Below are 25,958 nucleotides of genomic sequence, written 5' to 3'. Positions count from 1 at the left end.
CGGTCCTTTTGACGCCCCTCGACTCGTCGGGCGATGTTCGGACTGAGACTCAGCACCACGTAGCTCTTAAGTTTAGCTTAGAATGCGCCTATATTACCGACCGAGCGTTAATTACCTTCTGTGACTACCTTTTACCTCTGAGTGCAGGGTGGAGAGAGAATTTTAGTTTGCCTATTTTTGAGTAATCATGACGTTGCGTTTTGACAGTGGAGTTCGATATTGGAACGAGTTGGTGTGGTCGCTGCCGCAGGGGCCTAACCATTAAAACTTGTCGGCTGTCTCTCCGGCTGTTCGAGCCGATCTCGCTCGCAAGAACCCATCCTCCCACACCGTCTACGAGCACCGAAAAACAATCTCGACCTGCGGGCGGTTGAAATAACACGCTGGCATTGGCCATTTCATGAACGCCGCCCGTGTATTTCCCGCCGTAGCAACCCCGAGTTGCACCGCCCGCACTACCGTAGATTCGGGTGTCAAAGTCCGCGTGAACCGGCGCCTCGTCAGGTGGGATCTGGGGGAGTTTTCCGGAGGTGAGGTGCTGTTTTGCCTGGTGGTTATTTTGTGGGCCCACCACGCATCCTAGACGTCAGGAATCGTGAGGGAGGCCTCCCCTCAGCCTTCCGGAGCTGCCCGCCGGATCCCCAAGAGGAAAGACACCCGGATCACGGTCATCTTGTAGGGAGAAGTGTTTCGAGTGAGCGGGAAAGGTGAGAGCAGCGGAGGGGTCAGTATTTGATCCGATCATGCAACAAGCGTAGCCGCAATTTTGGCATTGACGCAATCCCCGTTTGAAAATCCCGCGCGGCAGCGCGAACCCCGAGTTCGCGCTCGGGTTCGCGCCTAACGCGTGAAGCGCTGCAGTACATGGGCCTCGTGGTGGGGATAGCGCCGAATCGCGAGGACCGTTCGCACGCACCAATTAGTCTTTCTTCGAGCATCGTTACGACGAGTCCACAACCGAGCCTCCCCAAAGTCGAGTTTTCTTGGTCCTGGTGCGGCGAGCGTGTTCCTCGGTAAGTCCACGTCTCTTTCTCCATCGAGTTCGTTAGATAAGTCGAGTCCCTTTTGAGTTTCGGAATATAGTTCCGGTTTCTGTAGAGTTTTTCGTTTTGGCCGTTGTAGTCGGGCACGGGGCGAAGTATCGAGCGAGATTGTGGCCGATACTTCCCGTGTTCATTCTCTAGTACGGCAGTTTTGCGTGGCTCGACTTGACTATCGAACTCACAATCCATTTGGTCTTCGCGTTAATTAATTAAAGTCTTGTTCATTCAAATATTTCGAAAATATCGAGTTCAAGTTTGATGTAATGTAGTATTAAGCGCTGGAACTTTCCGCGCAGTTACGTTGTTCTCTCTCTCTCTCTCCCTGCACGCGCTGAGGCTCTCGCCGGCCTGTTCGTTCGCGCCTTTGTTTTCGTCCCGTCTCTCTTGCTCGCGTGGTCGCGCGTCGTTTATACGGCAGTACCTATTATCTTTTGAGTTGAATATTTCTCGATTCTCTCTTTTGCCTGAGCCTTCACGCTACGATGTCTACTGCGTGTCGTATTTTGATCACTTTCCGATATATTTTTGCGAGCGGCGTTACGCCCTAAATTTCAATCCGTTTCATACCGTCCCAACGTTAATTTTTCTATTACTTTATTTTCTAACCCCCTCTCGATCGACCGGGTGCCGCTACCTTTTGCCTTGCATTACCTGCGACACCGTTCGTTCTGACGTGGGTTATCTTTTGCCTATTACCTCCAGCCCCGCTTGTCGGGTTACTGGCTACCTGTTACCTGCCATGTCAGAGCATCGGTTGTCGTCTATCTACGGCACCTGTGAGATCGCGGGGCGAATCGCTAATCGTTTTCACCCGGCGGATTCGCGCCCGCCGTACGCGAATGTCCCTCGTCGCGGCGCAAGACCTAACCGTTGTACGCTCGGACTCGTTAGCGACTTACTTCCCCCCCGGTTTTGTTTTATATCGCATCCACTCTATTTCTAATATGTCTCTCGCTGTATTCTGATCTATTCATCGAGCTTTCGAATAAATTGTGAAACCTGTTCTGAATTACTTGATTTGTGTCGGCTATATTTTTTTTTTGTTGCGTTATGAATTGTTACTCTCTCCCAAGGATCCCCCCCTCTACCTTTTGTACCTCAGCTGAGCTGAGTAGCCGGACCGTCCTCGGTCACTTGTTTCCCTCGTGTTCTCTATATTCTAATTTTGCCTGACGTTACCATCGCGAGATCCGACGAACTTCAAGTCGATTCATTCGGCGGTACTTTGTACCTGGCGCCCAGTCCGTTCTCGCAGCCGGAGAGTAGCGGGAGGCGAGGTGAGTGAGCCGGGAAGGGACGAATCGTACCTCCCCGGGAAAAATTCGTTACAAATGGCGCCCAACGTGGGGCACGAAAGTAACAATTTATTAGAGTTTCGCGAATTTTAATGTCGACTTTCGATTTCCGCGATAACCTTTTTCGTTGTGGTTTATTTTTTTTTAACGGCTACGCCGAGGATTCGCGTCCATTCGCGTCGAGAAATTTCGATTGATCTTGTCGTGTATCTGTAATGTTTTTCGAGCGAACGAGAGACCTCGACGTGCTTGGAGAGATTGAGAGATTTATAGAGTATTTTTCTTTCTAGCTATTGTGAGTATTTCATAGATTATTGTGCTTAGCGCACACTCCCGAGAACAGAGGCATGGTTGGTAGAGGGTGCCCGAATAACTTTGTTTTTTTTTTCCTTTTACCTCTCGTGTGACTACGAGATATTTTTCTGTTGAAATATTCGTACACCCTGTGTCAGGCCATGATATATTGCCCGTAATAATATCGTCTCAGTTTGTTTACATTTTTTTTTCTCTCTACCGCTTATCGCTTTTACTTCTGACCACTCTGTGATGCCGCTTAGACTAAGCTATATTTGCGTCTCCTGTTTCCTAACTATAAGAAATTACTTCGAATTCTTGTGCCTGTTTCGATATCTTGTGTCTTTTCCCTAATCCTTTGTGTCATCGGCGGATAGTATTGTGTGGCCGAACAGCGCAAAGTCGTTGTGTCCCGTACGATTGCCTCGCGCAAGAGGGCATAAGACCAACGGGTCGGACTCAAACCACGTTGGCAGTTAGCCCCAACGTAAACAATTCTCGCGACCGAGGGCATAAGACCACCTCTCGAACTCGCCCCGCTGAAGCGTACGAGGTTGGCCGTGAGCCCCGAACATGTAAACAGAGTCTCTATTGTTCGTACAGAAGACTCGAAATCACTCACGCGTGAGCCATCAACGTTACCGGGAAGATTATTTCGACATTCGTTCGCCTTCCGCGAAGCGCTAATCCGTTGTTTACTTCGACTCGAGCGGTTTCGCGAAAACATTTTTTTTGGGAGTCGAGCGTTCGGCAAGTCCCCTCCTCCTACCACCCCGGAAGGGGGAGAGCGGGCGCTCGCCAGTTGACTCGTCCGGCACAGCCATTCTTCGAGTATTCGCGTTAGAGAACGGTTCATCTTTCGACCGACCACCATCGTTAATTCGGCTACTCGTATCATCGCCAGTTTTTTCGCATTATTAATTCCTATTTACGTTCGGTACCCAGTCCGCAATACCCTAGTACCAATTTCGCGGACGTGCTACGCCGCGAGGCAAACATCGTTCAGCCATTCCCTGGTACTAAAACTGCGTTGAGCTCGAGTACGCGTCGGCTAGTACGGCATTATTTTTTGGGGTACTTCTTCCATTTTTGACGAACCTGAACATTACGTGAAATTCTTTTACGTAATCAGGCGTCTTTATTTTTTTTTCTCTCTCCGACGAGTTCGATTCCTTACCTTTTACCTGGCGGAGTTGAATTCTTACCTATTACCTTTCGAATTTGGAGTCATTCCAAATTTGAACTACCTTCGGATTCAAACTCTCGCTTACTCTCTTCGGAATCGAATTCTTTCCCAGTACCTATCTGACTAATTCGAATCATTACCTATTACCTTCGGACTCGAGTTCTTACCTACCAAATCGGACTCGAGGCCGTGCTTACCGGGTTCGAATTTTTCAGTCCTATCTTGGCGTTTATTCTTTTCTTTCTTTCGTTTACTCCCCGCTTCCTGATTACCTGGTGAATTTGAATTCGTACCTATTCTCTGGAATTCAAATTCCCTCCCTCTCTGACGTTTACATTTTTTTTTGTGGGTAATAATTTTGGGTCCCGTGCGCGGCGCTGCCCGAGCTCTCGTAGTTAACCATTCGGAAGTTTTTCTTTGGGGAACGGCCCCGGAATAATTCGGCATTCGACTCGTTCGCCGAAATTCGTCACTCGGACCGCGTGCACCCTATAACGTCTCGAACTTATACCCGGTTGGTTTCGTGCGTGCGTGGCCCCTATTTCCCGTGACTACACGCCCCGGCGGCCCCCGCGTACATTTTCTTCAGTGGTGCTACGCGTCGCGGATCGTAATATCTTTTGCCTGAATTGCCGGGATGCCGCAAGAAAACCGTGACGGCTCCCAGAAATCCGGCGAAGGCCCACCGCGTACGTCCTCCCCTCCGCCAGCGGGCGCCGAGGGTGGAGAGAATTTGACGTTCGGCACCGACCCGCGGATATCGGATATTCAATCGGTCCCCGGCCTGGCCGAGATGGACTCCGGCATGGGTCGTACCCTGCCACCCGAGGACGGATTGAGTGCATCGTACCCGTGGTCCGGCGACTTGACCAAAACCACGGAAAGCCTTAAAGGACCCATTCCATCGGCGGCGAGGGTGAATGGCGGCCAGCCCGAACCTCAATGGGGGCCGGAGCGATCCAGCCACCGGGAGATCTGGACTCGGTTGATCCACGCGGGAACCAACCTGGGCCCGGGCCCGCTAAATCACCAGCCGTGGACGGGACTACCCGCGAGTACTCCCCCCACGCATACCGGCGCACGACCACGTACCCAAACGTCGGTGGGTGCGAACCATCCGTCCGGGAGCCATCTTAGCGGCGATCCACGCTTTCGAACCGGCGAACACTCCCTCGGCGGACGAGCGCCTCCAAATTATACCGCCCCCACCACCGGCGAACCAAGGTCAGTATACGAGCCACCCCCTCGGCATAATTCAGAATACACCCATGCCCGCGCGCCCGTCTCCGCTGCTTCCGTATTGCACCTGATGAAGAAGTGGAACATTTCGTTCGCGGGACGGCGAGGCGAGGACGTAGACACGTTCCTAACCCGTATCTCGGAAGGCCGCGCGCTAGTACCTGTCGGCGACGCCGAACTAATTCGTTGTATTCCCTTTTTCCTAACCGGTGTCGCCCTACAGTGGTTTCGTAACGATAGCGACCGTTGGAGCACGTGGGCAGAATTCGCGTCCGCCTGTCGCGTACGATTCGGAGACCCCGATTATCAATACGCCCTGAGAGAGGAGATTATGCGTCGAACGCAAGGTCTAGACGAGCCCGTCGCCGATTTTCTCACCTGTCTCCGGGGACTGTTTAATCGCCTCCAGCCTCCCTGGAGCGAATCGGAGCAAATCCAATACGCGCACCGAAATCTAATCCCCCGACTGCACATCGCTATTCACCGAGACGACGTATTTGACTTTGACTCGTTCGAACACATCGCCGTGAGGATTGAAAAGAGCTTCGCCGTCTCTCGCACGTATCGCGCCCCACCTGCTCCAAACCAGTCTCTGTGCCCAGAATTAGCCTACCGGGGAACGAAAAACCAGTCTAACGGCCCCTCGCGAAAGCTATTCGCCGCGGTAGAGACCTGGCCGGAGGTAGAGGACGAAGACGCCCCTCCCCTCGCGGTAGAATATCGGTCGGACGATCCCGACAACACCCCGACCTCGGAGAGGGTCAACGCCGTACAGAAGACCGCGAAGAAACCTTCACAACGACGCAGGGAACCCCCTAAAGCGACCGGGTCACCGTCGCCGAAACCGAGCGCGACCGCAGAGCCCCTCCACTCGCTAAACCCGTTCCTGGACCCCCCTCCGTCCAACGAGGGAAACGCCGCGACTAACCCACGACCGGCGAACTGTTGGAATTGCGGGAAACCAGGCCACCGCTTTAATTCGTGTGGAGAGCCCCGAGCCGTATTTTGCTATCGCTGCGGACGCCGGGGTCAAAAATCGAACGAGTGTCCGTGTTCGGGAAACCGTTGAGGGCGGGTCCTCTGAAAGCGCGAAAGGTACCCGCCGTTACCGCTGAAATACCTTCTGCCTTACCGTCTCCGGACGACGAATTACCGCGCGAAATACCTTCTGCCTTACCGTCTTCGAACGAAGAATTACCGCGCGAAATACCTTCTGCCTTGTCGTCTTCGAACGAAGAATCACCGCGCGAATTACCTTCTGCCTCCCCGCGGCTGAATGACGAGCCACCCCGAACGCCCCTCAAACGGACGCCGCGTGACGGCGAAACCATCTGGTGCGGAACCGTCCAGACGGGGGAAAGTCCGACTGCCTTCTTTGTAACTTTCACCATCCAAGGGCATCCGATACGAGCATTATTCGATTCCGGCTCCAGCCGTACCTTTTTCGGCCCCCTCGCGATCCAGTGGGTCGACAACCTGGGAATCTCAAGAGAACGCTGCCGCCCGCGAGGCGTAGAAATGGCCGGCGGACAGAAAGCCATCGCGAGTGAAGTCGTGAGCCCCACTATTTACCTAAACGGCAGTCCCTTTCGGTTGACTGCGTACCTGTTACCTGTATTAGTATTACCTTGTATCTTGGGGTTGGACTTCATGCGCGCCGCCCATTGGGTTGTCGATTTCGCAAGCGGGAAATGGTTTAGTTGGTTCGAACCGCGTCGCGTCCACTCTTTCGAGGTCCAAATGAGCCAGGCCACGGTCAATTATCTTTGCTGCGGGCTAAGAGTCTTAACACCCGACCAGGACGCCACCTTGAAGGCGCTAGTTAATCGAGAAATACCGCGACCCCCCGAAAAACCCGGTTGCACCTCCCTGACGGAACACCACATCGACGTGGGCGGACACGCCGCGATCAAGCAACGTTATTACGCCGTCTCGCCGGCTATCGAGAAAGCCATTCACGACGCGGTCCGAGAAATGCTGGCAGACGAGATAATAGAACCATCTAGCAGCGATTGGTCCAGCCCGATCGTCATGGTCAAAAAGCCTAACGGTAAATTACGATTCTGTCTCGATTTCCGGAAAGTCAACGAGGTAACGAAGAAAGACGCGTATCCCATCACCTTGATGAATAGTATTTTGGACCGATTACGTCAAGCGAATTATATCACCACCCTCGACCTCAGTCAGGCGTATTTCCAGATCCCATTAGCGGAGAAGAGTCGGGAGATCACCGCCTTTACGGTCCCCGGAATGGGCCTGTTCCAGTTCCGCCGTATGCCGTTCGGTCTGACCAACGCGCCCGCGACCTTTCAACGGTTGCTCGATCGGCTTATCGGTCCCGAAATGCAACCCCACGTCTACGTCTACCTCGACGACATAATAATCGTAACCGCGACGTTCGAAGAACACCTGGGATGGTTACAGCGCGTGTTGGCGAAAATCCGTAATGCCGGGCTAACCATAAACGCGGACAAGAGCGAATTTTGCCGGTCGGAGGTGAGGTATCTCGGGTTCCTAGTCAACCGCGACGGGTTACAGATCGACCCCGAGAAGGTCGCGCCGGTCGGGAATTACCCCGCGCCGCACAACATCAAACAACTCCGTCGTTTTCTCGGTATGGCGTCATGGTACCGCCGTTTCATTCCCTCGTTCGCGACTTTAGCCAACCCGCTCACCTCCCTGTTGAAAAAGACGTCAGCTTGGTCCTGGGAAGCCCCTCAACGAGAAGCGTTCAAAGAAATTCGCGCACGGTTGTCCACCTCTCCGACCCTGAGTTGCCCCAATTTCAACTTACCTTTTGTCTTACAAACCGACGCCAGTAGCGTGGGTTTAGGAGCCGTTCTAACTCAGACCGTGGACGACGTAGAACACGTGATCGCGTACGCGAGTCGCGCTCTCATAGCCGCCGAGAGGAATTACACAACCACCGAGCAGGAGTGCCTCGCCGTCATTTGGGCGGTGCGAAAATTCCGATGCTACCTGGAAGGTTACCACTTTACCGTGATAACCGACCACTCGAGCTTACGGTGGCTGCATAATCTAAAAAACCCCTCCGGGCGTCTTGGACGCTGGGCTTTGGAACTCCAGGAATATAATTATCAAATCATTCATCGGAAGGGTGCTCTGCACCATGTGCCCGATGCCCTTTCGCGCATTCCGGAAGAGACCTGTGCCGCGCTTGGCCCCCCTCTCGAGAGTAAAGATCGGTGGTACAATCGAAAATTTCGTACCGTCCGCCGAGCGCCCGATCGCTACCCAGATTGGCGTTGTCAGGATGACCGCCTGTACCACCACCGCCCCCCTCGATTTCCAGCCCTCGAAGTTGGGGACCTAGAAGCCTGGAAACTCGTGCTACCGTTCGAACGCCGACAGCAAGCTCTATTCAATTCTCACGATGTCCCGCAGGCCGGACACCTAGGCGTGGAAAAAACCTTCCACCGCCTTAGTATCCAATATTACTGGCCCAATATGTTTCGCGACGTGGCCAAGTACGTGCGGAGATGCGCGGTTTGCCAGCGGTGTAAAATTGAACAAGCCGCCCCGGTTGGCCTCATGGGCAAACGCGACCTCGAGCAACCCTGGGACATAGTTGCCGGCGATGTTATGGGACCTCTACCTCCCAGTAAAAGTGGGTTTGCTTACGTGCTCGTCCTCCAGGATCTGTTCACGAAGTGGATCGAAATCGTCCCTCTCCGCAAAGCGACCGGAAAGAAAATCGCGGAAGCCTTCGAGAACGAAATTGCGTGCCGCTGGGGCCACCCTCGCGTCTTCCTCACGGATAATGGTACCGAATTTGTCAATCGCGATATCAGGGCGCTAACGGAGCGGTTGGGGGTAAAACACCAGACGATCGCCCCGTACCACCCGCAATCTAACCCCGTCGAGCGTGTCAACCGCGTCATAAAAACCATGATCACGTCCTACCTCGGTCCGGACCATCGTGAATGGGACGAACACCTACCCGCGCTGCGTTTCGCGTATAATACCGCCCACCACACGTCGATTCAGGCGACTCCCGCGTATTTGAACTACGGGCGGGAGCCGCAACCTCCGCGCTACCTTTTGCCTCCGGACGGCCAAGGACGGGTGCCCCACACCCCACAGTCCTGGGCCGAACGTATGAAAAACGTGGAAGAGTTGCGGAGACTCGCGCGGATCGCGATCGACGAAGCCCAAGAGCGTCAGGCCCTATACTATAACCGGAAACGCCGCGATCGCGATTATCGAGTCGAAGACCTGGTCCTTAAAAGACAGCACGTGCTATCCTCCGCGACGCAACACATAGCCGCAAAACTAGCGACCAAGTTCCACGGCCCCTTCATCGTTCGGAGAAAGGTATCCCCAGTAGTCCTGGAGCTATCGAACTTGGAGGGAACGTGGAGCGGGAAGATCCACGTGCAGGATCTCAAGCCTTACGTGGATTGACCACCCGCGCTTGACACAACCCTTTTCCACGCACCTCCCTGCTCCCAGCACGAGACCCCGCCCTGCTTGTCGGGTTGGTGCCTAATCGTTGGTTTTGGTTCATCTGTCATTTCACAGCTACCTAGTCACTTCTGCCTTGCTCTGTCTGACGCACCAGTGTCCTGTTCTGCCTCGTACCTCTTACCTAAACTTCGGCGGACCCAAACCGTACCTATTCCCTGACTCAACACCGACCAGGCTCCGGCCAGCGCTCAGACTGTCCCCGGGACGGGACATGAGCCCTCGCCGTCCGTTCCCTCACGGCCACCCCCGAGACGGGACGTCGTCCTCATCCGAAGGTGAACACGAGTACGTCACGGAGTCGGGCTCCATCCCCACAGTCGATTTGGGTAGCACCACGGAAGAAGAGCTACTGAGAGATTCCGACGCGGAGCCTTCACCACCTGCAACTCCGAGAGCACGTCGCCGCCGGCCACGTCGAGCCTCGCCGCCTTGGTCTCCACGGGACCGATCGCCGAGGTCGCCGCGCCGAAACCCGCCGACTTCATCCACCGCTCACACCAACGGGGAACCCGCGGCCACCCACATGCGCGGCACCCAGCCATCCCACCGGCAATACTACGACGCCATGAATCTGGTGGAGGAACTCATCCAGTCTATGGAGGGGCAGAACTTCCTCGACATTGATGGTAATCCCATCTTTGACACCATGAGGCCTTACGCCAACCTATTGGCCGCGTGCGAATATTTGAGACCGGGTTTCCTGGAGGCCCTATCGAACCTGGTCCGGGCGCTCACACACCGGTCCTCAGGTTTCTGCCCGATCCACGAGGGTCTCCGCCCACCCCGCTCGATGGGCTCGTCGGCGACGATCAGACCATTCCCGACCACCCGGGAGGCCGCTACGCAGACCACCGAGCACGCGACCAAGGACTCAGGGGCGCAAACCGAGATGATCGACTCCCTGCGAGAGGCATTGGAACAGCTGATGAGTACCGCGCAAAGGTCAACCGTGGAGCGAGCGACCGGGGAGACTGCCGCGGGGACTCCGATCACCACCCCAATCGCCAGCGCTTCAAACGCACCGGGGCCAGCCCCCCGCGCGACCTCCACCGACACCGAGGAGAATGACGCCCCGGGGTCACGCTTCGGCCAGTGCTATAATTGTGGCAGTACCTCCCACCGCCGCCAAGCGTGTAACCAGCGACCCCGAGTGTTTTGTTACAAGTGCGGGAAACTCAACGTCACCGTGCGGACCTGCCCGTCACACGGCGCGCTATACGCCGAAGAGTGTCGACGTCGAAGGGGGCAGCGTCAACCACCCGTCCCGCCTCCCTAAGAATCTCCCTACCTCCCCCGGTGATTCGGAGTGCTAAGCTTATTACCTGTTATCTATAAGTACCCGCCGCAACGGCCGATTTTGTTTTAGTTTGCAAGTTTGGGGTGTCCTACGTTTTCCGGGCCGAGGGCGGAAGCACCGTACCTGCGTTCATCCACTAACGTCATTTTTTTGTTTTTTGTTCTATTATTTACGTTTTGTCCGAAGGGTCAGCCACGCCGGAGAAGGGCGGGTCCGTTAATGAGGGGCCCCACTTTGATTTCTTTTGCCTGTTCTCCCTCCCGATCCATCACGGGTCCGCGGCCTGACCCGGGCGACCTATTGTAAGCTGGCCATGAGGCCAAAGATTCCTGTTAGTTTGTATCTCCGATAAACGTGATTAAAATTGTGCCTTTTGAAGACTCAGCTGTGTGTCTGTGTGTAACCCCTACCCCGCCCTGCCCCGTCTCAAGGAGCCGTCCGTTATCGTTCCGGGCGAGGCGAATCTCGAGTTCGTTGAGCCCGGACGTCGTTAACGTTCGCATCCTTCTTCAGAGCTCAGCCTGTCGGCTATAGTCTCGTTGTCGTTTTGAGTTTTCTTTTATGTCGTTTCTGGACCAAATTGTGATGGAGATGGAGCACGCCTACGGCGTGGTGGACGGGTAAAATCTGGGCTCCGAGAAGGGCGAGCCGAGGAACTAGCTCTGTTGCAGATTCATCACACCAGACCAATTCGGAAGCAGGAAGACACGTTCGTGCGAGTGGGCCACCAGACGAGTCACCCGAAGGAAGCACGACCCCGCCAACCACCCATCGCCGACATCGCGGAGCGTCGCCCAGCACCGAGCCAAACAAATTCTGGGGTGGGGGTTTGTGACGTGACATTTCTGCCCCGCCACTCGTACGGACGTTGTCGACCAGTGGACCGGGTTTACGGTCCTTTTGACGCCCCTCGACTCGTCGGGCGATGTTCGGACTGAGACTCAGCACCACGTAGCTCTTAAGTTTAGCTTAGAATGCGCCTATATTACCGACCGAGCGTTAATTACCTTCTGTGACTACCTTTTACCTCTGAGTGCAGGGTGGAGAGAGAATTTTAGTTTGCCTATTTTTGAGTAATCATGACGTTGCGTTTTGACAGTGGAGTTCGATATTGGAACGAGTTGGTGTGGTCGCTGCCACAGGGGCCTAACCATTAAAACTTGTCGGCTGTCTCTCCGGCTGTTCGAGCCGATCTCGCTCGCAAGAACCCATCCTCCCACACCGTCTACGAGCACCGAAAAACAATCTCGACCTGCGGGCGGTTGAAATAACACGCTGGCATTGGCCATTTCATGAACGCCGCCCGTGTATTTCCCGCCGTAGCAACCCCGAGTTGCACCGCCCGCACTACCGTAGATTCGGGTGTCAAAGTCCGCGTGAACCGGCGCCTCGTCAGGTGGGATCTGGGGGAGTTTTCCGGAGGTGAGGTGCTGTTTTGCCTGGTGGTTATTTTGTGGGCCCACCACGCATCCTAGACGTCAGGAATCGTGAGGGAGGCCTCCCCTCAGCCTTCCGGAGCTGCCCGCCGGATCCCCAAGAGGAAAGACACCCGGATCACGGTCATCTTGTAGGGAGAAGTGTTTCGAGTGAGCGGGAAAGGTGAGAGCAGCGGAGGGGTCAGTATTTGATCCGATCATGCAACAAGCGTAGCCGCAATTTTGGCATTGACGCAATCCCCGTTTGAAAATCCCGCGCGGCAGCGCGAACCCCGAGTTCGCGCTCGGGTTCGCGCCTAACGCGTGAAGCGCTGCAGTACATGGGCCTCGTGGTGGGGATAGCGCCGAATCGCGAGGACCGTTCGCACGCACCAATTAGTCTTTCTTCGAGCATCGTTACGACGAGTCCACAACCGAGCCTCCCCAAAGTCGAGTTTTCTTGGTCCTGGTGCGGCGAGCGTGTTCCTCGGTAAGTCCACGTCTCTTTCTCCATCGAGTTCGTTAGATAAGTCGAGTCCCTTTTGAGTTTCGGAATATAGTTCCGGTTTCTGTAGAGTTTTTCGTTTTGGCCGTTGTAGTCGGGCACGGGGCGAAGTATCGAGCGAGATTGTGGCCGATACTTCCCGTGTTCATTCTCTAGTACGGCAGTTTTGCGTGGCTCGACTTGACTATCGAACTCACAATCCATTTGGTCTTCGCGTTAATTAATTAAAGTCTTGTTCATTCAAATATTTCGAAAATATCGAGTTCAAGTTTGATGTAATGTAGTATTAAGCGCTGGAACTTTCCGCGCAGTTACGTTGTTCTCTCTCTCTCTCTCCCTGCACGCGCTGAGGCTCTCGCCGGCCTGTTCGTTCGCGCCTTTGTTTTCGTCCCGTCTCTCTTGCTCGCGTGGTCGCGCGTCGTTTATACGGCAGTACCTATTATCTTTTGAGTTGAATATTTCTCGATTCTCTCTTTTGCCTGAGCCTTCACGCTACGATGTCTACTGCGTGTCGTATTTTGATCACTTTCCGATATATTTTTGCGAGCGGCGTTACGCCCTAAATTTCAATCCGTTTCATACCGTCCCAACGTTAATTTTTCTATTACTTTATTTTCTAACCCCCTCTCGATCGACCGGGTGCCGCTACCTTTTGCCTTGCATTACCTGCGACACCGTTCGTTCTGACGTGGGTTATCTTTTGCCTATTACCTCCAGCCCCGCTTGTCGGGTTACTGGCTACCTGTTACCTGCCATGTCAGAGCATCGGTTGTCGTCTATCTACGGCACCTGTGAGATCGCGGGGCGAATCGCTAATCGTTTTCACCCGGCGGATTCGCGCCCGCCGTACGCGAATGTCCCTCGTCGCGGCGCAAGACCTAACCGTTGTACGCTCGGACTCGTTAGCGACTTACTTCCCCCCCGGTTTTGTTTTATATCGCATCCACTCTATTTCTAATATGTCTCTCGCTGTATTCTGATCTATTCATCGAGCTTTCGAATAAATTGTGAAACCTGTTCTGAATTACTTGATTTGTGTCGGCTATATTTTTTTTTTGTTGCGTTATGAATTGTTACTCTCTCCCAAGGATCCCCCCCTCTACCTTTTGTACCTCAGCTGAGCTGAGTAGCCGGACCGTCCTCGGTCACTTGTTTCCCTCGTGTTCTCTATATTCTAATTTTGCCTGACGTTACCATCGCGAGATCCGACGAACTTCAAGTCGATTCATTCGGCGGTACTTTGTACCTGGCGCCCAGTCCGTTCTCGCAGCCGGAGAGTAGCGCGAGGCGAGGTGAGTGAGCCGGGAAGGGACGAATCGTACCTCCCCGGGAAAAATTCGTTACAGTATCATCGATGGACGATCATATTGACGGTCCGGCTTCGCAACGTCGAAATTGTAGGAAATGCTGTGAACGTGTTTAAACAAGTTTAGAATGCACGTGTTCATAACGTCGGCGGAATCAAAGAGCCTGTACAGAAAAAAGGACCACCGGAGGAGATTGCATCGATTCCAATATAGATCACGTTTGAACCTGTTTGAAAGCGTGTGGAAGGGGATGGTACAGTTTTGGGGTAGGGATAGATGGAAAATCGGGAATGAATTCACCGTATTCCTGCCACCGCGAGTTGTCAAGGCATTCGATCAGAATCCAGCGGTATTCGAGAAACTTCTGGAAACGGCTCATTGTGGACAACTATACATGAAATATCTCGGTGGTGATTGGAATGCTATTGAATTTTCTCAAAGAGATTTCTAATATTCTCAACGCAAAAATGTATATATCTGAATCACGGATGAAATGTATGTTGAAGGAGGAGGAGGAGGAGGAATATTGTATAAATAAAATTACACATTTATGATAAAATTGTTTTGTTTATTCCAAGATCCCTCTATTACATAATGCATGATATACGTATAACCAGCTTTGCAAAGATTTTACATTCTTCGTTGCACAATTAAATTTCGATTCGTTGGTGTGGTGGTGATGGTCGCATTTCGATGGACTTTTCGGCAGTTTTTTCAACGATGGGCAGTCCAAAGTCTCCAAATCGACAATCTCCGTTGACAGATCCAAAAAGTTCGTCAGCCATAAAGACTTTTCGCCGCCTTTTACGAAGATGGTATGAGCGCCGCGTAAGATAGTTTGAATTATTCCTCTTGCAGCATCGTATGGTATTACACCAAAATCCCATGACAATCCATGAAAATTACGTTCCAGCCATTTGTTTGTCGTTTTATACTTTGTTGGCAGAGAATCCCATGCATACGGTGGTGCGAAGAAAAGTGTGAGAGGTTCAGCATTCTTCACGTCCGCACGAATGATTGAAATTTCTTTGAGTATAAACTCATTGATGGGTCCTTTGAAGCCTTGTAGATCGATGACAAAATCCATGATGACTGTTGGCCGAAGAAGTTGATGGTACGGTTTTATACCAATTTTCTCACCCCACCACTCACAGGATTGTATTCAACGATGCGATCGTGTAGAATAAGGCAGTATGCGCATGTTTGTGCTGGAATATTTGTGCTTGTTTCAAATTCGAGGCGCACATCAACAGGTCCAGACTTGAGAGAATCGTTCTGCTTCGAGCAGTCAATCACAATGAGAGGTGCAAATTTGAGAAAATCCGCTTTTGTAAGCCATGGTTCGGCCTCCTTATTGTAGTACATCGGTTGAAAGTTTGTATACATATCGTAGAGTACTGCATACTGATTTTGTTCTATATTCAAATCTAGAGTCGCGGTAGCGACTCTGAGACAAGTACATTTATGTATGACGAGTCGCTTCCAGAGAGTCTTTACCGGAGCGAGAGTGTTTTTCAGCTGTTTTCGATAACACTCAAAATTTATTTCTTTAATAACTGAATAATTACAGTATTCCAAAGAATCCTGCAAGATGACGTATTTTTTATTTTTTTTTATCTTTCGATCGCGACCTCTACGAACTCTGTAGCTTAACGCATTGAAAAGATATTAATTATTTATTTTTTAATTTCATCAAAAAATGTTGCATTTTTTCGCACACATTTTTGATGTTTATTTGTTTTTTCTTTAGTGACAAATCTGGTGCCATAATACATTTTATATATCTATTTATTTTTTTCTGGTGTCATAATACAAATTGTATACCTATATATTTCCATGAATCTGTTCATGCTTCAAAAATTTGGAAAGTGACAGTTCCCCGTTGTATTCAAAATTTAAGCTGTCAATTTCACGAAATGTTATCGAATCATTCAGAGATTAAAGGATACCACATGTTCGTTTTACCAAGAAATCTGAGTCACGTATTGTGGCCGAATCTTTTTTTTTAATATTCTTTTAGTCGGTGTGATGCTATCGTTTAATGTTCTTTTAGTAGGTATGATGCTATCGAGTAAATCGTTGGATTGGGCTTTTTTTTACTCGTGTTTATCGTTGATGATAAGCATTGGAGTGAATTTAAGTGAAGAATGCGCCAAATGTACATTCGTACATTCTTTATTTTTTGTATGAGCAAAACTTGCAGGAAAAAATAATTACGCGCGTCATCGTACGAGGTTAGAATGATGTGTCGGTGCATACGCAGTAGAGAAACGATCTCGACCCCTTTTCACCAAGGGCACAAGCAAAATCCATCTCTCGTAGGTGGCTTGATAGTTTACGATTTCTAGGTCGACGGCTCCATGGTTTTCGATGTCTAGATAGATTTCTCCCAGGTTTTCGAAGTCTAGGTCGACAGCTCCATGGTTTTCGATGTCTAAATAGATTTCTCCCAGATTTTCGAAGTCTAGGTATATTTCTCCATGGTTTTCGATGTCTAAGTATATTTCTCCACGATTCTCAATGTCTAGGTCGACGGCTCCAAGAATTTCGATGTCTAGGTCGATGGGTCCGTAGTTTCCGATGTCTAGGTATATTTCCTCATGGTTTTCGATGTCCAGGTATATTTGTCCATAGTCTTCGATGTCTACGTATATTTCTCCATAGTTTTCGATGTCTAGGTATATTTCTTCATGGTTTTCGATGTCTAGGTATGATTCATGATAGTCGTTGCCATTCACATCGACGGCTTCATAGATTTCGACCCTAGGTATATTTCTTAACGGCTTTTGATGTCTAGGTCGACAGCTCTATGGTTTTCGATGTCTAGGTCGAAGGCTCCATGGTTTTTTATGTCTAGGTCGACGGTTCCATGGTTTTTGATGTCCAGATCGACGGCTCCATAGTTTTCGATATCTAGGTCGACGACTGCAAGGTTTTCGAGATTTAAGTCGGCGCCTCCATAGTTTTCGATGTCCAGATATATTTCTTCATGGTTTTCAATGTCTAGGTATATTTTTTTCCACTGTTTCCGTTATCCAGGTCGTCGGCGCTATAGTTTTTAATGTCTAGGTATACTTCTCCATGTTTTTCGATGCCTAGGCATATTTCTCCATGGTTTTTCATGTCCAGGTATAGTTCTCCATAGTTTTCGCTATCCCGGTCGACAGTTCCATAATTTTCCATGTCTAGCTATGTTTCTCTACGGTTTGCGATGTCTAGGTTGATGGATCCATGGTTTTCAAAGTTTGGGTCGATAGCTCTATAGTTTTCGATGTCCAGGTCGACGGCTCCACAGTTTTTGATGTCTAGGTATTTTCCCCGTAGCTTTCGATGTCGAGGTCGATGACTCAATGGTTTGCGATGTCTGGATATATTTCATCATGGTTATCGATATCCTGATCGAAGACTCCATGGTCTTCAATAACAGGGGAGATTTCAAGAACCCAGAATATCGTGAATAAATATCACCGGACACTGATAAACATGAAACTGTCAATCTAGATACTGGAACCTAATGAAACATGATACGAGATGAAAAAGATAATGAAACATGGAAACGTCCTCTCAAACATCGAAAAACAATGACAATAACAGTGTTAACATGGTAATCATTGAGAGATTGTTCTCGACCCCATAAACTACAGCGACCTAAATATCGAAAACTATGGAGCCGTTGACCTCGCCATCGAAAGCCGTAGAGAAATATACCTAGACATCAAAAACTCTTGAGAAATATACCTGGACATCGAAAACTATGGAGCCATCCCCCTGTACTCCTGTTTATTCTTATTGAACTGCTTCAAGATTGGTGGGCTTGAAGACGCTGTTGCAATAAAAGTAGCGATGCAGCGCTACAAGAAAACTATTCACACGCTTAATCGCACGGAATGCACCCTAGTTCGGAATAAATTTTCAAATAAAATGTATTGTGTATGATATAAATATTGAATCCAAACGGAAATGTGTAGAATTGAATTGAATATTATAGATGGGTATATTTGTTGAATATATCTATTTTTACAATAATTCAATTTAACACATTACATTTTTGATTCTTTATTCAATTCTCATGGAAAACATTTTATTTAATAACAAATGAAGAATTTATATTCGTCTACGATATTTGTTTGATTATATACTCAGATTTCAATTCCCTACACATTCCATTTTCGTTTCATTTGTTATATCATATGGAAAACATTTTATTCAATAATTCACGAGAAATTGGTTTTTAAATATCCTTTTACATTTTAAAGGAGATTTAAATAAATAAATAAATCCATGCCTCTGCATCTTTGTCATGGCGACAATTTTCATCAGCTCTCCAAAATTGAATATTATCAGATTTGTAGATGATCATTATCATTTTCATTATGCTATTTTATCAAAAATTGGATAGATTCCATTGAAAAATATAAATAAAATAACCCAAGATAGGAGTGACGAATAAGATCAAGGACTACAAAAATATCTACCGAAGAAGCAAACCCATTGTATGGAAAAACACTAAGAAAGTTTAATTCTAGTCAAGGGCTCGACGCATTGAAAAAATTTCTGGTGGTCTGAAAAGAAGATGATGATAGAGATCTTGCGATTGTAATTGCATACGTACAAGCTGGTGACAATGGTTTTGAAATTCTCAGACTTTTGGATACTTCTATAAAAAAATGTTAATAATGCCTGTGCTGTGTGTTCTGCCGTGTAGTTTATGGTTGTCAAGTAAGCAGAAAAATGTTCATTATTGACTTGAATTTAAAGAGAACTTTTAAAAGTCTTACGACTATTGGATGGAATCAAATCATTTGAAATGTCATTTATGATTAAAAGATTTTCTGATAAACGTTTTTCCAAAGTAAAACAGTAATTGCATGTTTTCGATTGCAGAATCTTGTAACAATACGAGCCGCTACCGCGTCCCTTGATCCCCAGTGCTGATAAATGTGGAAGAGGCTTGTCGCAGCTTCACTATTTCTCATTCGTCATTTATTCATGGTATGCTATCGAGTCAGAGCAATGTCAGATGGTTCCGCTTGGTGGTATTTTTCATTTCACACAGAAGTTTTGGAGACTTTGTCGTAACGAACCAAGCTCATGGATTCCCAAAGTATTAGAACTTGTTACGTACACTTTATACTCGCTTTTCTTGTGGAAGGTCATTCCTCGGTCATTCGAGCTTTACTCGACGGACAGGGAATTATTTCTTGTATTTTCCTCGAGTTGACATATTATTTTCACACCACCGTTCATTTCGTTCTCGACACCGCGAAATCTTGGGTTTTTGAAAATTCAGCCATAGCAAAACTAATGCGTGTTTTTTTTTCGTTTCCGGTCTTGCAGAGTCTTGTTTCGCGGTACAATAATAGGAAGGGACCCGGAAATTTGCCTGGTTCAAAAGCAAAACAGGCAAACGAACCGGCAAACATTTTGTTGATCCGAAAGAAGGAGTGATAAAAACGTTGTATTCATCATTTTTAATCATTACCTTTTGATAAAACATCCTAAAACAGAATATAAACTGCACAACTGATAAACTCGTTTAGCGTCATGTTCAATTTTAATTAAAATTCTACAGTCAATTGATTTCTGAAGTAATATTCAAGTTTCAATTCGATTTTTTGACGTCGATAGATTTTGCAGTGGAAAGGGTGCACAATTTCCTAATAATACTTTTAACTTCAAACCGATACGGAGTGATTTTCTACGATCGCAATATTGGTACATCTGTTCGGAAGAACAAAATCAATTGGTCAACATGGTTTTACAAAGTCTCGGGTGCCTCATGGAAATATTCCAAGCTTTTGGACCTCATAATAAAAATTCTCATCGCTTGTCCAGATTGTGTGAAATCTCAACTGATTCATACCAAGACATTCCTTGAGCCAGGGGCTTCAAATATATAAGTGGATACTGACAATGAGATTCATGGGTCACTTGTGAGAATCGAAAAATCCGAAATATTGTCTGAAACCTTGTTTATCAGAACTTTCGAAAAACACGAGAATCATTCTAGATTTAGGTCAACAAAATTTTGCTCAACGACCATTTTTCGCAATTTTCACCTATTTTCACGGTATTTTGGAATTCGGCTTCAGCATGTCAAAATAAATATATAGAGAGAGAGATGGGTGTAGGTGAATATATAAACTGCTTTATTGGGTGATCAGATGTTTCAATTTTATGATCATTATTTCAATTTTTCAATGTATCCCATAAAATTTCAGATTTCGAGTACACAAAAAGTCGTCAAATAAACCTGCAACACAGCACGAATGCTGTAAAAAAACTAGAGACAAGTACATTTATGCCCTCTGGGAAGTCATCTGTAAAATCATGGAAATCAATGGTCGTAAGACTTTAAATCCAAGAAACAAAACGTTGTTAAATAAATGCAGAAGTTGCCGAGCACATCGCACTACGAACAAAAGAATTACAAAAGAAGAAAAATAGGACACAACAAATTACAACCACAAAGAATACAAAGACAAAACATTACAAAAACAAATTGCGACTAAAATAAATTAAGATCATAAAAATTTTAAATAAATTACCCACGGAAAAAAATTATATACCAAAAAATTGAAACAAAAAAAATTTGGCCGTTGTACTTGGCGTTTTACTCGACTTTCGAATTTGTGAGTATAAGATACAGGTAAATTAGATAATATTAGCTAGAAAAAAAACGCCAAGTACAACGGCCAAATTTTTTTTGTTTCAATTTTTGGTATATAATTTTTTTCCGTGGGTAATTTATTTAAAATTTTTATGATCTTAATTTATTTTAGTCGCAATTTGTTTTTGTAATGTTTTGTCTTTGTATTCTTTGTGGTTGTAATTTGTTGTGTCCTATTTTTCTTCTTTTGTAATTCTTTTGTTCGTAGTGCGATGTGCTCGGCAACTTCTGCATTTATTTAACAACGTTTTGTTTCTTGGATTTAAAGTCTTACGACCATTGATTTCCATGATTTATAAAAAATCAGAATATATAAAATTGTGTTTGAATGCGAGTTGAGAATACTCTTCCAGCCCAAGCAACGGTGAAGTTAGAAGTTACTTTCCAACAGCAGAAACTTATAAGGAAACCGGAACCTTCATGCCCATGACTTTTTGGTAAAATGGCTTATCCAAAAAAATCACATCAAAAGTAAAGTTATTTGTTACTCTTTGGCAGTAGAGACTTCTAAGAAAACCGATTCTTTTCTGACTTTCAGGACCCCCTGGTATTATTCACAACATTCGACGTCGATTCGATGGTATAAATTATGTTTAAATACATGTTAAAAGTACTTGTCCGGCCCATCATTTTTCATTCAAATAAAAATTTTTTTTTTTTTAAATTGTTCGTTTTCCAAAAACGCATCGAATGGTCCAAGATTTCTCCGAATATCTTTGTAACTTTGTCCAGAATTGCTATTTTTTTATAAGCAAAATTTTTAAAACGTCAAAAAACACTATTTATTATCAACAAAAACGATTTATTTTTTCCAAAAAGTTTGTGCACGGTGACACGAAGCTCCTCGATTTTTTTCTACACTGTAGGCCTTCATCGCCAAATTCTATGAGATGTCAAAGTTTTTTCGAAGATCGCAAATTGTTGCTAAACTATATCTCACAGGTTAATAAATCTGCCACCATTCTCTTGGGCATTGAATTCCCTACATCGTGTATGAATTTCAAGCCGATTATTCTACAAACAAACGATTGTAGCAGCAAAAACAAAGTTGTGATTTTTTGTCTTTATTGGCAATTAACTGCTTAATTAACAATGATAGCGCATTTTTGTATAAGACCTTTTTCATAGAGGACGTTATGCCGAACAACTTTCATGTGTTAAGTTTTTCGATCAGATGCGTTCCCTGAGCACCAAATCGAAAAAATCGATTTTTTTTTTCAATAATTTTTTATTGCAAAAGTGCAAGTCGGATTTGTTCGAAAACTCAGGGCTATATTCCTGTAGGTCCAAACAACCTATAAAAAAATTGGCTAACCTCTAGGTCTCTTGAATAGAACTTATGCTAAGGTGACTGGACTAAAAGGAAATTTTTCATTTACTGAAAATATATTCGAAACTAATGGGGCGGTTTTTTAATACTTGGCGTTCTTTTTTTACTTTTTTGAAGTATTTTTATAGTGTCAGATATACAAAATGTGCGATTGATGATCATAGTCGGAAACCACTTGAATTACGTTACCACAATCAGCATGAAGAAATATTAGAAAATCATAGGACACATATTAGGAAACCAGTTAATAATATGTATCGATCCGCTGCAAACCGATGGAGTCAAAACAAGGATCGGATAGAGCATAGCCAAACTCAATAGGAAGCAAAATATGGGAATATTCAAAAATAATGATGACACAAGAAAAAAATTAGAAAACATTTATTCGATTGGAGTTTCTCACATTATATATACTAACAGTTCTGTGTGTTCTTGTTTTATTAAATATCAACCATAATATTTCAAATCGCAAAAAGAAAATTTGACGTTATAGGTTGACGAACATTTTTTCTTACAACTTCCAGACCTATTTTTGATAAACTGATTTGCCTTATTTATATTATTCACTAACTATGCGAACGTTTGTTACATTTGTCCCGCACTTCGTAACGTCAAACCCCGGCCGGTTCGTTACCACACAGCTATCAAAGGGAACTCGTATATATGACCTACATTATTATATATGATATGTTATCACGCAACTGATGATATATTTACACTGGACAATATTCCGCGAACTCTGGTTTAATTGAAAGATTATCTCAGTTGACACTTATTTCCAATCGAACGAAATAATGAAATCTTGAAAAGTTTCGTTGACATATGCATCGCGCATTTTTTGTATTTTTTAGCACACACAGATCATAGTCTACATTTACGCGGCCGCTTTTATACCGGTTTAGTATACCACAAGTTTTAACAAAATAAATATTAACCACTTTTCACTAACCATTTTCATTTATTAATTAGAGTCTGCACACAACAGCACTTTGGGGATTATAACCTCACCTGTCAAAATGACGTTCAGTATAAAAACAAGTTTCAGGTGGTTTCGGATGTGCGTATCGATGTATTGATATCATATAACCTATTTAGAAATGATATAAATGATAAACTTATTTTCAGTCAAACGAATTAATGAAATCTTAAAAAGTTTCGTCGACATGCACCGCGTATTTTTTTATTTTATTCTTTTTCACACACAGATCACAGACTACATTTACGCGACTGCTTTTATACCGGTTTAGTTTAGCATTCCACAGGTTTTAGTACTATGCACTTCGTTAGATGACGAAAGTTTTTTTTATTTATCCCACACGCATTCCATAATGTCAAATCTCTGTTTGTTTATACGATGATCGAAAACTGACACATGGTTTATATATATAACTGGCGCCCGACGTGGGGCAGGTATCGCAAGGAGACGTGGATGTTCGTTTGGTTTAAAAATTTTTTTTTTTTTTTGAATGAAACTTATCGGTTGTACAAAAATGGCGGAAAAGACCGAAAGAAACGAAACAGCGAGAGATTCCGGGTTTCAGAATCCCGAGGACGATGGTGCAGGTGTTCAAAATGTCGATTTAACTACCTCGATTCCTCCTCCAGGAGCGGGGGATATTTTTAACGAATCTCGGGGTAATTTTGGGTTACAGTTAGAAAAAATTGACGAGAATCCCGGGGATATTAAATTAGAGGAATTTGGCACTCCCAGATGAAATAGGGGAAAAATAGAGTTTAGTGAATTAAATCACGAATTATTAATGAGTTTGATAGATGCGATGAAAGAGATGAAGGCTCAAGTGCAGAGCATGGCAAACGAGATCGCCCTAAACAATCAGGCAAACATTGACTTGAAGTCTGAATTCACAGAAAAATTCAAGACAATGCAAGCCACAATCGCTAGTGAGGTTCACCAAATATACGAACCGATTAAACGACATGTAACGGGTTTGACAAAAATCGTACAGGACAACGAGTCAAGAAGGGCTGTAACCGAAGTAAGTATGGCGCAAATGCAACTGGATGTGAACGCGATCAAAAAAAGGGTCGAAAACCTTGAACAAAAGGACAAAATTGAAAGTCCAAACACGGAAAGTACGCGGATTGTCCAGAAACCGAACAAAAAAGTTTCTGACGACGAATCGGAAGAGGAGCCGGAAAAAGAAAGAAGAGAACGGATTCGGACGATGCTACCACTAGAAATGCATCCGAATAAAATCAAAATCAAACCTCCCACATATGATGGATCGGAGAAAAAGAGACCAATGAAATTCATCAAAGAATTTCGGAGGTATTGTGAATTCACCAACCCCACCATAACTGAAATGAAATATTTATTGGGACAATGTCTGAAGAAAGCGGCAAAGGAATGGTGGGTTCTTATCGAGGATCGTGTCAAGGATTTTGATGAAGTAGAGAAGAAATTCGTGGAGCGCTTCTGGAGTATGGATGTGCAGAGAAAAGTGAGAAAGGACCTCGAGTTTGGACACTACTCGGATAAGGACAGTAAAATATCTAAATTGGAATATACAATCCACATTTTTGGAGCCGCAAAAGATCTCATCCCTCCTCCCAGTGATGAGGATATAATCGCGTCGCTCTCGCAACACTACACGGACGAAATCCAAGCAACAATTATCAGCCGGGGATTCAAGACGCTCGAACTATTAATTGAATTCCTGGGGAAAATGGATCGGCATGGACCAATTAATTCGAAAAAAGAGAAGGAAGCTGCTCAATCCTCTCCAAACCAGAATCAAAACAAAAACGAACAGCGACCGTTCCGCATGCCACAGCAAAACAATTGGAATAACCAAGGAGGTTACCAAAACCGTGGAAATCAGAATTGGAATCAAAACAATCGACCAAACAACGGTGGATTTAATAACGGTTGGAACAATAACTTTAATAATCAACAAAACCGAAATTTTAATCAGAATTACGACCAACGACAAAATAACGGCAACTTCAATCAACAGAATCGAAGTTATCAACAAAATTACCAACGTCCCAACAATGGAAATTACAATCAGCGACAAAACTATCAAAACGGCAATGGACGCCAGAATCAGAATCCAAATTGGAGACCAAATCAGAGCAATGGAGGATACAGGCCGCCGAATAATCCAAACGATCATCGACAAATTGATGAACAGCCTCAACCGATACAAGCAATCGAAGTTCGCCAAGAACCACAACCCTCAACATCAGCGGCGAGAAACGAATAAACGTTGTACCCGTGCTCGACAAAATTGCCGATCAAATAAAGAAAAAAATGAACGAACGAGGTACAACGATAGAAGATGACAAGAAAGACAATTCGCAGGATGGTTTATCGGAGGACCTCCAACAAAAAAGCGAAATAAACGAAGTTAAGGAAATTAAAATGGCCATCAATACCATCTTTACGGACACAAGAGAATTTTTAATGAAAGAAGAAACAAGTGAAGAAGCCGTGCCGATTATAGAATGTCCAGAAATTTATGCTAAGATAGAGGGTATCACAGTTACTGCGTTAGTAGATTCAGGTTCGAGAGTTACCACAATTTCAGAAAAATTTTATTTAGAGAACAAAGAGATTTTGAAAAATTGTCCACTTTTACCTGTCACGGGAGTAACGGTAAAAGGAGCGATAAAGGGAAAAATGACAAAAGTCAAAAATCAAATTATGGCAAAAATAGAGAATGGAAAAGTAAAAACGTACATTAAATTTTTAATAATCCCTGGCTTGATTAGAGATGTTTTGCTCGGAGTAGATTCCTTGCAACCGCTCAAAAGTTTGATTAATTTGGAGGAGATGTCTTTACGAGTTAAGTCTAACGAAGTTGTTGATGTTGTGCCCACAAAAGGGTCAATTGAAAAAGAAAAAGTTGTTGGAGTTTTTGAAGAA

The 25,958-nt window shown here is 46.1% G+C and overlaps 1 protein-coding gene across 1 annotated transcript; it reads left to right on the top strand.

The window, feature by feature from the left end:
- Positions 1–23,829: 23,829 nt before the first annotated feature.
- LOC122411000 (putative mediator of RNA polymerase II transcription subunit 26) lies at positions 23,830–25,296 on the top strand. Its single transcript, XM_043419510.1, has one exon. It carries the CDS (start codon positions 23,830–23,832, stop codon positions 25,294–25,296), a length of 1,467 nt encoding a protein of 488 aa, XP_043275445.1.
- Positions 25,297–25,958: the final 662 nt, after the last annotated feature.

Source organism: Venturia canescens, chromosome 5 (assembly GCF_019457755.1).
Source record: "Venturia canescens isolate UGA chromosome 5, ASM1945775v1, whole genome shotgun sequence".
Classification (NCBI taxonomy): Eukaryota; Metazoa; Arthropoda; class Insecta; order Hymenoptera; family Ichneumonidae; genus Venturia; species Venturia canescens.
This window is presented reverse-complemented; position numbering and strand designations above follow the sequence as displayed.